The 13,541-nt window shown below is 42.7% G+C and overlaps 1 protein-coding gene across 1 annotated transcript in view; it reads left to right on the plus strand.

The window, feature by feature from the left end:
- dab1a (DAB adaptor protein 1a) overlaps nucleotides 1-13,541 on the plus strand; it is a 473,747-nt gene that overhangs the window by 391,724 nt on the left and 68,482 nt on the right. Inside the window, exons 10-13 of the mRNA XM_078561911.1 lie at nucleotides 5,293-5,355; nucleotides 7,384-7,510; nucleotides 7,818-8,324; nucleotides 11,979-12,346. Coding sequence (XP_078418037.1) covers nucleotides 5,293-5,355; nucleotides 7,384-7,510; nucleotides 7,818-8,324; nucleotides 11,979-12,346 — 1,065 coding nt within the window. The remainder of the gene's footprint in view (nucleotides 1-5,292; nucleotides 5,356-7,383; nucleotides 7,511-7,817; nucleotides 8,325-11,978; nucleotides 12,347-13,541) is intronic.

The raw sequence follows: 13,541 nt of genomic DNA on the forward strand, positions 1-13,541 counted from the left end.
GAGTTCACACTCATGAACAATTCTCATTGGATGTAATGGACTGTAAGTGTAGGATGGGCCAAGTCTTTGGTGGAAGCATATTCCACCAGCTGCAGAGGTTTTTTTTGGAAAATTTCCACAAATGCCACAAGCTACACTGCTTTAATCCCTCAAAACCTCCCATTGTATGGAATAAATAATGAGAATGTTTAAAGAATGATCCTTTCTGTTCTCTAAAAGCCAAGCATGAGACAAAACCCTTACGCAAGAACAGAAATGCATAGAGAATACATATTTAGAGGTGAAGATTGAACAATAGAGGAGACACAGGGAGAGACTAACATGGAGAAATCACAGAAAGAAGAGTATCTCATGAAGTAAAACAGAAAAAGGGAAAGGGGATAAAATAATAAAGTATAGAATCTCAGAGATGGAGGGAGAGCATAAAAAGACAATGGAACAGAAAAGTAGAGAATAATGGAAGGAAAGCTTTGTGACCGCATGAGGGATCTGCTGTTCAGATACCAGACAGTACTGAGCTGTAATCTACACACTATGATTGGGATAGAAAAAAAAACTGACGGGCTCTGGAGATTTAGAGATACAGATCTGTAATTCAGGAACTATTAATTCAACAAAGTCTTCCATCTGTTCTAATCCCTAGATTACAACACCAGTATCTCTCCTTTCCAGTGGTCTGATTAGGTCTCTCAGTATTATTCTAATCAAAAAGGAAGGATACAAAAGTTGTAATCCAGGGATTAGGACAGAAGGAAGACTTTCTAAAGATTTGAAAGAGTAGGGCAGCTTGAAAATATGATGGTACTTCTGTTTAACTTAATTATTGGATGTTATATGAGAAATTAAGCCAACCTGATCTGTGGAGAAATTTGACTAATTAGTATATTGGATTAATAATGTTGAGATTGCGTAAACTGATATTATAATAATTATTTATTTGCTCTTGTATTTAGAGTGCACTAACTACCAAATATTTCCTTGTGCAATAAAAAATTGTTCTGCTCATCAGTATGTTGTTTGCATTAACCTTGTGATTGAAGTAAGCTACATCCCTCATATTGGTATTCTTGTCAAGTATCCTGATAAGTGCAAGACAAAAAGCTTAGACATGTCTCTTTTTTCAGCAATACTCAGGTTCTGTATTACCAAACAACTATAAAATTATACCCCTTTGCTAGTCACATTATTATTATGCCATTTAACTGCAGTAAACTTATTTGATACAAAAATTAAGAGTCACCTGTAACTGCTACTTGCATGTCCTAGGTCTAACTTTGGGTTGTTTTGAGTAGTCACTATTTTGGGGTTGTGGCAGGTTTTTTGAGGCTATTGGCCAACCTTTATTAGATTCCTAGTTTGGAAAATATGGAGAATCAAAGAAATTTACTTATACAAGTAACAAAGTTATGAAATAAGTTGCTATGAAAGGCTTCACCTGCCTCAGAGTGACATCATCTGCAGCTAGAAGGTCAGCTTCTATTTGCATATTGATGAAGTTGTAAAGTATTGGGCGTAATTCAGTAGGTCTCTTTTTTATTCATTCATGGGGGTGTGGCATCACTAGCTAAGCCAGCATTTATTGCCCATCCCTAATTACCCTTGAGAAGGTGGTGGTGAGCTACCTTCTTGAATTGCTGCAGTCCGTGTGGTATAGGTACACTCACAGTACTGTTAGGGAGGGAGTTCCAGGATTTTGACCGAGTGACAGTGAAGGAACAGCGATATGTTTCCAAGTCAGGATGGTGTATGGCTTGGAGGGAAACTACCAGGCGGTGGTGTTCCCATGCATCTGCTACTCTTGTCCTTCTAGATGGCAGTGATCATGGGTTTGGAAGGTGCTGTCTAAGGAGCCTTAGTGAGTTGCTGCAGTGCATCTTGTAGATGATACACACTGCTGCCACTGTACATCAGTGGTGGAGGGAGTGAAAGTTTATGGATGGGATGCCAATCAAGCAGGCTGCTTTGTCCTGGATTGTGTCAAGCTTCTAGAGTGTTGGAGCTGCACTCATCTAAGTAAGTGGAGTGTATTCCATCACACTTCTGACTTGTACCTTGTAGATGGTGGACAGGCTTTGGGGAGTCAGGAGGTGAGTTACTCGCCTCAAGATTCCTAGCCTCTGCCCTGTTCTTGCAGCCACAGTATTTATATAGCTAGCGCATTTCAGTTTCTGGTCAAGGGTAACCCCCAGGATGTTGATAGTGGTGGATTCAGCGATAGTAATGCCATTGAAAATCAAGGGGCAATGGTTAGGCTCTCTCTTGTTAAAGTGTTCGTAGTCTTCGGTAGTTCAATAATAAGCTTTTATTAACTACTGGAAAACTATACATCGGTACAGTTAAGGTCTAAGTTAGGAGCTTGCTTCTATACACGGCTATGTCCAATACTACACTGATTCTTAGGTCATGTGTTCTCTCACATCACTGTTTGGGCAGTACTCTACTCAGTCCCGTGTTAACCCTTTATGTGTCAGACCCTTATACTACAGATGACACCCAGCTACTTCGTATTCCTTTGATCCTAAATGCACGGGCTGAATTTTTGCATCAGGTGCAGGAAAGTGTTTCTTAGTCCTGAACATGCCCCTGGGTAGGGCAGAGGAACAGTCACTCTAGGACTTTGGCCCAGGTACCCCCTTAATTGGCATGGAGACAGGTTCCCTGTCCAACTAAGGATGGCGAGCAGGTGGTTGAAGTCGGAGGGCCAATCAGAGACCTTTCAGATTGAGAGGGGTGTAGGGGAAGAAATTGAGAGGACATTTCAACATGGAAGTGCCCCAAAGCAACCTTTTCAATCTTTAATTAAAAAATAGATTCAGTGGACTTTGAGAAGGGGAGAATCCCTCTTTGACCTTTGGCTGCACCTGGCCCAAGGGGAGGGCCTCTAGACCTGCCTGGAGTGCTGGCCCCCACACCACTCCTCCCCCCACCCCCCGACAAGGCCTGCCACTAAGTGCCCACCTCCATGCAGGTAAACTACCCCTCAATGCATCAGAAACATTTCAGTTGGCTTCTTTGAAGTGCCCTTACAATGGTTCTTATTGAGCCTAATTGGCTGTCACCCTCATTGGAACAGTTAGCGGTGCTGGCCTTGAACCAGCCTCGGCAAAAATGGCCAGTGCCAATAGCGAGATCGGGAAATTGGCATTCCAGCTGGTGCCAGTATTTTCCAGCCATGTCTGCCTCTGTTCCCAATCTCAGTGGGGCCCAAAAATTCAGCTCCATGTCTCTGCTGTGAAATTGTCTCACTGATAGAAAATCATAGGTGATTCAAAGTTAACCGTTGTAGAAGAATATTAACAGGGTTGGGGGTTAGGGCACAGGCAGCAGGGCTTTAACACTTTTGGGAGTCAACCAATTAAACTAAATTAGCAAAATGAGGGACAAAATAAACACAGCCCCTAAATTAGGGAACTGCAAAACCAAAGACAAAATGTAAAGGAAACTTACAAACATCAAACCAAGATGCGATTATAGTGGTCAATAAAGCACCCCAGTTCCCGCGGTGCCCACCGGGCATGGGAGGCCTCAATGGTGCCGGCAGACACTGCATGCTCGCTCTCCAGGGAAGCAGCAAGGCTTTAAGTGAACTGAAGTTTGTGGAAGGTGATTGATGGGCAGCCATCTAGGGGAGCATGGAAATAGTGAAACCAGAGGTACACGATTTGCTATATTGGTAATGGCCAAAAATGGACATAAACAGACATTAGACTATTTGTAGATGTAAATAATTCTAGGCCTAATGGCTTTTTGAGAAATCCACTACAAGACTGTTTTTCTTTGATGGCAGGCAACCATCTGCAAGGTCACAACCAACAATGTAAGGTTAAACATATACTTAATCAAATATGGATCTAGGAGGTGACAGAATGCTCCTAACAATCCCCCAATCGATCGTCACCACACCTTCCAGGGTTACCTGCCTCCCATCAAGCTTTCCTCATTTACCTGAGGACCACTGCAAAACCAAGAGAGGCCTGAACCTCAATCATGTTTCGATAGCTAGCTGCCTCTTATTCTCTGCAGCTCACTGGCACAATGGAAATATGGCCTGAAGCCCAATCTCGGTGACACCTTTGACCTCACCAATTCAACATAGGGATTGCCCTGTGTCTCCCACATACCCAAAAGCCTGAATTTCTAGGCCATAATTGGCAGCATTACCTCTCTGCCCCTTCCTTGCCCTCCTTTCAGCCAACAGAGTGGCTCTGACATTCCAGAGTAATGTTGAGATCGCACCTCTGACGCAACCTTACCCAGCTGTCTATACTGAGTATTTAAGTGTCACCGTGCCCACAATTTGGGACATAACTACATCAAGGAACATGGGTGGACAGGAGTTCCACTTTGCCACACTCATGCTAATGAGCAGTATTTCTTGAATTTCAAGACTATCAATTTTTACATGCCTTTTAAATGCTCCTTTCAAAGGAGGAGTCAAAATGAATAATCAGACCAACAGCTCCCCCTGCCGATGCAGCCAAGAGCTACATCACATATTGCATTGAATGACAAAAGGACCCTGGATTTCATTGACGGTTTGTGTTGATTGACCTGATCACCGTTGAAACAGTACAATTGATCTCGGTATCCCTAGACTAGTGACGAGGAAAATGAGGCAGGGCTGCCAGTGCACACACTAATGTTCAATGATGTGTGATGACAAGTTGGTGTTTGTGGATTTATATTGATGCCTGGTGAGAATTAGATCGGTTTTATCACAATTTCATCTACATCCCTTGTCCCTGTTTCCCTTTTGCCATCATGGTCAAATGCCCCATCAGAATTAAAAACTCTATAATAAATGCCAGTCACTATTGTTAATGCCAGCTAGCCATGCAATGACTGTGACTACAGGTACAATGCATCATGCAAATAAATGGAAGAATGTCTTGAGGGAAATGTATTGAAGAAGTCTTATACATCATATTCATTCTGAGGATGTGACCATCACTGGCTAGGTTGACATTTATTGCCCCATCCCTAGTTGCCCTGATAAGGTGGTGATGGGCCTTCTTGTTGAACCACTACAATATGGGTTTATGCAATTGAGTGACTTACAGACCGCTTCATAGGACAGTTAAGTGTTAACCATGTTAGTGTGGGACTGGAATCACATATCAGTCATCAGAACTTGCTGTTCCTTTTTAAAGAAGCTCAGTGTTTAATCTCCAAGGGGCACTGGACTGTTAATGATCACAGCATTTATTTCAAAATATTCAATTTAATGCTATGACTATACAGGTTTACCATATTAGAATGAGACAATGTTTTAACTGGTATGCTTCTTTACAGACAATTAACCAGTTAGACCTCTTTGGTGATATGTCTACTCCCCCTGACATTACATCCTTTGGGGTAAGTTCCATTTTTAAATATTCATCAATGTTGCTTAGGTTCTCATAGCAACTCTTGTGTCAAGTTTGTTGACTACACAGAAAACTAATAAATGTAAATAAAGAGCATTGCTTAAGATCATGTCTTTAAATTTTTACGTAAATTTTTACACATAATGGGTGGAATTTTCCATGCCCGTTGGCGGCGGGTGTATTTGGTGGCGTGAGCAGACAATATGGCGACAAGGCCAAAAATTGGTGTCACGACATTGTGAAACCAATTTGCAATCGTCCGCTCTGCCCATCAATGGCGGGCAGCGTTTCCCACCATCGGACATCAGGAACTTCATTGTAATACATCTGCATATCATTATAAACCCAGCTCGCCGTAATCATTCCCCCATGCTGGATCATCTGAGCACATCATACCAACATGTTTCACAACTGTTCATAAACAATGTGCACCTAGCGAGCTGCGCTTCACTCGGGACTTCGAGGTTTGTTTTGCCCACCTTGCTTCGGGCAGCACTCACAATCAGCAGTGCCAGGCTTTGCAAACAGCACCATAGCAATTTTAGGGGGACTCACAGGCAGGTCTCTGCCTACCAGACCAGCCAGAAGCCGGGGGTGGCTTTTCAACGGCTGCAGGGCTAGGGCTTGCTTGGGGAAGGGGGAGAAGTGGCCTCAGGCAAGGGGTGGCTGCAAGGTGAGGGCTGTACAGGGGAAGGGGGGGTATCCCATGGTGTGTGTAGGGCATAAGTTGATCTGTCCATGGCCTCAAGAGGACTGAGGAGTCAGTTTCCAGAGGAAATGAGGCCAGATGGAGATGTGAGGCTGAGAGTGAGTGGTAACGTCCCTTGAACTGGCAATGAGTGAGATGCCAGTGACTGTGTGATTGGCTTGAGTGTGTGAGTTTAGAGTGGTGAGGTGGTTGCTTTACCATGGTGGCACAAATGAGATCATTCATCCTCTTTCTGCACTGGATAGCCAACCACTTCTGTGCAGCATTGGTGCCGATCATCACTGCCATTGCCTACCAAGCTGGTGTGGTAGATTGCTGGACCTCCTGCAGCCAGAGTGGGGGTAGAGGACATTACGGCGGGCCTCCACGGCATCCAAAAGGAGTTCCAGGGACACCTCACTAAATCACGGAGCTGCAGTCTTTTTGCCTTCTGGCGCCATGTCTTCTGTGCAGCAGTCCTGGACTGGAAACACTGAATGGTGTGCGCACGGCTGCACTTTAAATATGGTACCCAGCATGAGGAATTAGCGAGGTGACGGCATGGCGAGCAAATGAGAGTCCGCCGCAATCGAAATGGCGTTTTTCCCGGGAATGAGGCGGGATTGGGACAATACAGCATGAAAATCCACCATTGCAGCTGGCAGATATAATGTTCTTTTTCCCGCCAACAGCCGTACTTAGTGCAAATCTGGGACAATTCTGCCTAATGATTATTAGTGTCAGAGACTTGGATGAGGGTAAAGTATTCAAATTTGACTGATGTTAGGGGCTATATTTACAAAGGACAGATGTAAATTCCAATATGAGGCACTGTTAAGGATTACGTTCATTCCTTCTTTGCTGAGAATTTGTATTACTGTTTATTTCTAACAACCGAGTCTCCAGGGTGCAGCATTCCAGCTCCTGAAATTTGGTTTGTCATTTTCATGTTACTCTAATAGGTGGAAAAAAAATCAAACTTTTCCATTTAGTTAAGATGGTGTAGCAGCAAAGCTGACAATGAATAGGTCATTGCTCTGAATTTTCAAATCAACTTTAAGAAGAACTAAATGGAAACAATTAAATCCCTAAATATCATTATATAATTTTATTTGAAATTTCTAGATTTAATTCTAGGGAAATGCAGAAAATATTTGCGAAAGGGTATGAATTTGTAACTTTCCTGCAACTAAATGCTTCACTCTTAAGATTCTAAGAACGTAGTACTAATTGATTTAAAATTTGTGCCTATAGTTGCTAAATTTGAGTCTTTTATATTTCATATAGTTGACAGCATCACTAAATCTGCATTATTTGTATCTCGTCCAGACCCCAGCATCACCAGCCAATACCCTTGGACCAGATACATTTGCCACTGGAGTTCTAAGTGCTCAGCCACCAGGGAGACCTGACTTGTTTGGATCCGTTCCTTTCAATACTGCTGCTGTGCCCACAGGTAAGGATAACCTTGGTCTACTTTATGATAGAGGAAAATTATGTCAGTTAATAATAAACTCCTGGATCAAGAAAAGGCCGATTCAATGCTTCAAGTCCATTCCTTCCAGCAACCATATACAATTAACTATGAAATGGATTCTTCTCAATTTATTTGGTCTTTCAAAGTTTCTGCCTTATTACCAAGGTAACTTAAGAAAAATTGTGGAGTATTACATAAAATGTACATTTCTGAGTGATTGCCTTATTTAGCATGGCATTAATAGAGCAAGTATCATAGCAGGTATCTTTAATGTTCATTTTGACAGGCTATGTCACAATGGGAGCAGTGCCACCCGCAGTCTGGGCACAACAATCGGGTGCTCAAAATATCATCAATCCTTTGTTAGCTGGAGTCCAATCAACAGCGTGGGGCCAGCCTACCTTATTTGCTGTTCAACAGCAGTGGGCTCCCGTTGGAAGCCCATTCCAGCCTACTGTCTTTATGTCAGCACAAACTCCTATGCCACTACAAACTGCCATGTTCAAAGCAGCCTTATCTGCTGGTCAACCAACAATTGCCAGTCATCAAGAAGAGAAGCCAAAACAGAAAATGGGGAAGGAAATGTTTAAAGATTTCCAAATGGTCAAACCCCCAGCAGTGCCATCTAGAAGGAGTGAGCAATCATCTCTCTCGTGCACCTCAGATGCCTTCACAAGCTATTTTAACAAAGTGGGAATGGCACAGGAGATGGATGATGCAGATGACTTTGATATCTCTCAGTTAAATCTTACCCCAGCAACCTCCAATTCCACACCATCGTCAACCAATTCACGTAAGTTTCTCTATGGTTATTTTTCTTTAATTGCATGTGTACTTGTCAAAATTCTGTTCTATTTTTCCCCTGATTTTCTTCCTCATGCTGGGGCATGGTTCCATAAATGCCTTTTGCTCTCCAGTACCTCACCTTATTGGCCGTTCATAACAGCATAAACCTAAACATTTGAGTGTTAGCAGGTTATTCAATAGAGGGAGAAAGCACTGTTGAGTAATTGATCCTGCCTATGCAATCCACACATGTGAATTTTCAGCATAGGTCACAGAACTGTAATCAGGAGTTAGAATGCTGCCTGTACATTCTCTCCTGCCCAGATGAGGCCAATGAGCAGCATTCTCATCACAGCTCAGAATCCTGGAAGATTTTCTCTCTATGGCTTTAAGTCATATTAGGAAGTGCCTTCACCCAGTGAGGCATCTGGACACTCAAGACTTCACTTTTTACATTGAAGGGAAATAATCAGGAATATAATTTCTGTATAAAAGCACAAACCAATTCTAGTGTCTGTGGTAGGGATGAATATATTAATTAAATACATTTCAGAAAGTAGCCACAGGTGCTGATTATTCAACCAGCTGCTGCTGGTGTTCAGAATACTATTTGATGTTATCATCTTTAAATAAAATCATGGCTGTTTTTAATGGCAGATATGCCAAAGGGGCATGGGTCATGATGTAAAGAACGCAATGCATGGATCCAAAATCACAGGCCTGATTGAGCAGCATTATTCTTCTTTTCGTTTATTTTTGTTCCAAAAGCTAAGTGAAAAGAAATGAATGGGTTGGGTTTTTGTGAATTTGGAGCAGAATCTTTACTTCAGCAATTTATTTTTTTTCTCTCTGGAGCAACATAAGCAAAATTGGATTTTTAAATGGATTCTTAATGATGGACTTATTGATGGGATATTTTAAATATTCTTTAGCGATTTAAAGAGACATAGTTTTCCTAAAAATATATTGGTAACATTAATATCACAATGATGTCATGTGTGAATTTTTTGTCAAAAGTCTATATAAAGAACCAATGCCCAAGATGTAGAACATCACCAAGTATGAGGAAGCATAGGGATTAACCAGATCTAAATTAGGCAGTAATGGTTAGGAAACTTGAGCTTTTAAAGTCTATAGATTGTTGAGGAAGGGAGGATGAATAGCTAAGAAATATTAAGTCACTGTAAAGAATGAGTTAGAGTAGAAGGCCACATAATAAGTCTTCCCAGAGAACGGTGAACCTCTGGAATAGCCTACTGTCTCATGCAGCGAATGCCGACTTGTTGAATTCTTTCAAGCGAGATCTAAACCTGTTCCTGGCTGGGGCAGACATCACTTCTTACAAAAGCTAGGTACTGCAGAGAATTCAGTGGTCAAGAGAACTCCTGAACTAGTTTTAATCACTGAGATGTGTCAGAGAAGAATTTCCCACATTTTCCCCCAAACTTGCCTGGATTTTTAATCTAGTTTATCACGTCTCCTAGGAGATTACATGGTTTCAGGCAGGGTGGTGGACGTATATATGGTGATACAAGAGGGCCTGAATTTTTGCTACTGTGTCAGGAGTGCAGTCAGGAAAAATCACATTTCCTCAAACCTAACTTGGGAGAAAGTGCCCCGGACAGTCGCATTTTCATTCGGAGCTCAGTTGTTAGCAGGAGGTAAGCTTGCCACCCCCCGGGAAGTGTTTAGAGGCAGCCACAGTGGCCGCGTATGTGTGGAGCTGGGCTTGGAAAAGGTCCACCTTGGTGCTCTAGCACTTTGTCCCAGCTATAAAAAATAGAAAACAAAAAACAGACATCTAGTACTCACCCCCACACATTCCCTTGCCCCTGCACTCACTTCCCATCCCCCATCCATGCTGACCCATCCATCTCATGCCTCACTACTCACTTCCCAAGGACCCTCATACCCTCCATGTCAACCTATGTCCCTCTACTCACCCCAATGGGCCCCTCTGACCCCATGGCTCTTTATAGTCCCTATGCCAACTTAGTGCCAACTGATGCCACCCCTGCACCACTCTTTGTCCTTATGTGCTCCATGTCAACTCACCCAGTATCCACCATGGGCAGACCTCAGGATCCATGCTGAGTTGAAATAAGATAATGTCCTTTGTGTCTATTTTTAAATTCACTATTATGAAAAACATCCTCGTTGAGAAAAAACCATTCATCCCACTTAACTTTCTTCAACTACTTAATCCCTTATCAAAGTAAACATTTGTGTTCATAGCCCCACTTTAAATAATTTATAAAGCACCTGGAGTTGTCAATCAAACTATGAACTGAGAAAAATCCACTGTGATAATGATAGGTTGTGAAATCAGCCATGCGGCACAAATCCTTTAAAGAAAGTCCTCAGGACCTCGGGATCATGTCAACAGACAGACTGAAATAGCAAGCACTGATTTATTTTTACACTGCAGACAGCATTTTTCCTCAGGACCTCAGGATCATGCCAACAGAGTGAAATAGCAAGCACTGATTTATTTTTACACTGCAGACAGCATTTTTTCAAAAAATTAAAGGCCAGTACATTTAAATACCTTGACACTTTGACAGTTCCCTTGACAGCTTGATAGCTCCCTCAACAGTTCCCTTGACAGCTTGACAGTTCCAATGAGTTTGTCCACCATTTTATGCACAGTTATGTGTATGTTTAGCAATCTCAAAGGGCACCTTACCTCTCCCAAAGGGCACCTCCCTGGACCTATCCAAAAGGATACCTTGCCTCACCAAATGAGTACCCTACATAGATCTGCAAAATTTAGGTCTTCTTCTGATAGGTCTAAAGTGCACAAGTCGTGTTTTGGACATCCCACTAGTGAAAATTGGATCTGATTGAAGGCAGCCACACTTAAGCATGTACAGTTACCTCCGTGAACTATGGTTGAGCAAAGTACAACCCGCCCCCATAACCCCCCTCCCCCCAACCCCTGGCAAAAATGGTGGGTGCCAGGCTTGGTGGCGGGGCTTCCAGATTCAGCCCTCTGGCACCATTTTGACTAAGCAGGGGACCCTCTCCGTCGTGGTGAAAATTCAGGCCAAGGTTTCACAATTAAGTGGGACAGGTTGGTTGGACCGAAAGGTCTTTACCTGCCCATTATTGTTTGTATGTTTGTAACACTGGTAAGAGGAAAAGCACGTAGAAAAATATATTTGGAGCTTATAGTTCACAGTATCAAGGCAAATTGCCCTGTTAATTAAAACATGCAGTATTAACACAAAAAATATATATACATATATATAAAAAATTGTCTGTGGTAAAAAAAATTGTCTATGATTCTCAAATGGAACGTTTTTAAGTATTGCAAAGTCCAGGAAGAAAAAAATATAAAAATAAAATTTTGCAATTTCTACTGCACACATTCAGCCAAGTTGGAATCTACTTAAACATGTACAAGATAGCACATTAACAGAATAGTAATGCTTCATGATAATTTTGGTAGATCATGTTAATTTGCTTTAAAACTGTTAAATATCATGCATTGGAAGTCATTTTTATTCGTTATTACTTACTGTCTTCCAGTTTCCCAAACAACAAAAATATTTTCCTGGACATGCTGTGTCATTGGAGTGTACAGTTTAAGAACTATGCACTTATCTTTGTGGTTCTTTATTTCATATTTTGCTGAATATAAATTAATTTTGTCTCCCAGCTCCTACTTCATCTCCACATCAGCACACACCTGAGGCATCTCATCAGCACACACCTGCTGCATCTCCTCATCAACACACACCTGCTGCGTCTCCTCATCAACACACACCTGCTACATCTCCTCGTCAACACACACCTGCTGCATCGCCTCATCAACACACATCTGCGGCATCTCCTCATCAGAACACACCTGCGACATCTCCTCATCAAAGCACACCTGCTGCATCTCCCCTCCGGACCTCTCCCCCAACATCCTGTCACCAGAGTATTCCATCAAAATCACCAGCCTTGCGTCCTAATGAAACTACACCTGATGACCAAGTGGGAGATGACCCGGACAACCTGAACAACAGCAGAGTGCAAGTGGCTGTGAGTATTCAAGCAGCAAGCAGTAGAGGTAGTGCCATATCCTGTCCCACATTTGTTTTCTTGGATGGTTGAAGAACACCTAAAGGTTAAAGCAGTTAGTAATAGGAAATAGAAGACTTTTTTATCTAAGGATCCAATATCAGCAATAGGAGCTTCCAAATATTGCACAGCCAGTGGTGTAAAACTTCAAAAGAATTGAATTCCATATTAAGTTCCTGAGTGACATGCTTCAGTCCCAAGCAAGAGTCTTAAACAAAGCCAATTACATGGGTATGAGGGGAGAACTAGTTAAGGTTAATTGGGTAAATAGACTGAAAAGGTATTGTAGTAAACAAATAGTGGGAAACATTTCTAGAAATGGTTCTAAGGATGGATTTTATGGCTCCCTGCCTGGCATTTCAGCAGGGGTGACACATAAAATGTGATGTGTGGCAGCCCACCACCTTTCTGCCCAACTTTGGCCTGGTCCCCTAATAAGGCAGGCGGGCAGGCGCCAAAATCAGCAGCTCGCCCACCATTTTTAGAAAAATAATTAACGGGCAATTGAGTTTGTTAACAAGCTTAATGACCTGAATATTACGCTGTCCATGTCATAAAATGGTTGACGTGGTCAGGTGGGTGAGAGCTGGTTAAAAAGCAGGATGGAAGAGAGGGTTGCATATTTTAAGGGGTGTCCTGTACGTATTGGGAGCAGCCCCCCAAGCTGATACCCTGCCCCATTGTGCCTCTCCGCCTGGCCTGCAAAACCCACCCCCACCTTCTTCACCCGCCTTCTCCCTAGGATACCTGATCCCTTCTCACCCTAAAAACCCAGGACTTACCTTAGTCCAGGATCCATTGCTGTTCTTCCCAGAGCCTACTTGCAGCCACAGCAGTGTCCACTACTGAGTTCTGCCAATGCTGGGACTGACAGTGCTACCGGCCAATCAAATTGGCCGACAGCCCTCGAGGGTGGGACTTCTCCAACTGAGGGGCAGAAATCCCACCCTCTGCTCACTTAGGCCAGAGGCAGTGTATTATCACTCAGGGCAGCCTTTTTTTAAAGTTGGTCGATTTGAAACCAACATTGTGATGAGGGTCGAGCAGTATGCTGCACCCCCACATCCCCCCCACCCACCCCTCCCACCATAAAATTCAGCGCTAGGTGTTTAACAAAAACACATTCCATTAAAAAACAAAAACTCAGCTAGAAAGA

This window comes from Cetorhinus maximus, chromosome 17 (assembly GCF_964194155.1).
Source record: "Cetorhinus maximus chromosome 17, sCetMax3.hap1.1, whole genome shotgun sequence".
Classification (NCBI taxonomy): domain Eukaryota; kingdom Metazoa; phylum Chordata; class Chondrichthyes; order Lamniformes; family Cetorhinidae; genus Cetorhinus; species Cetorhinus maximus.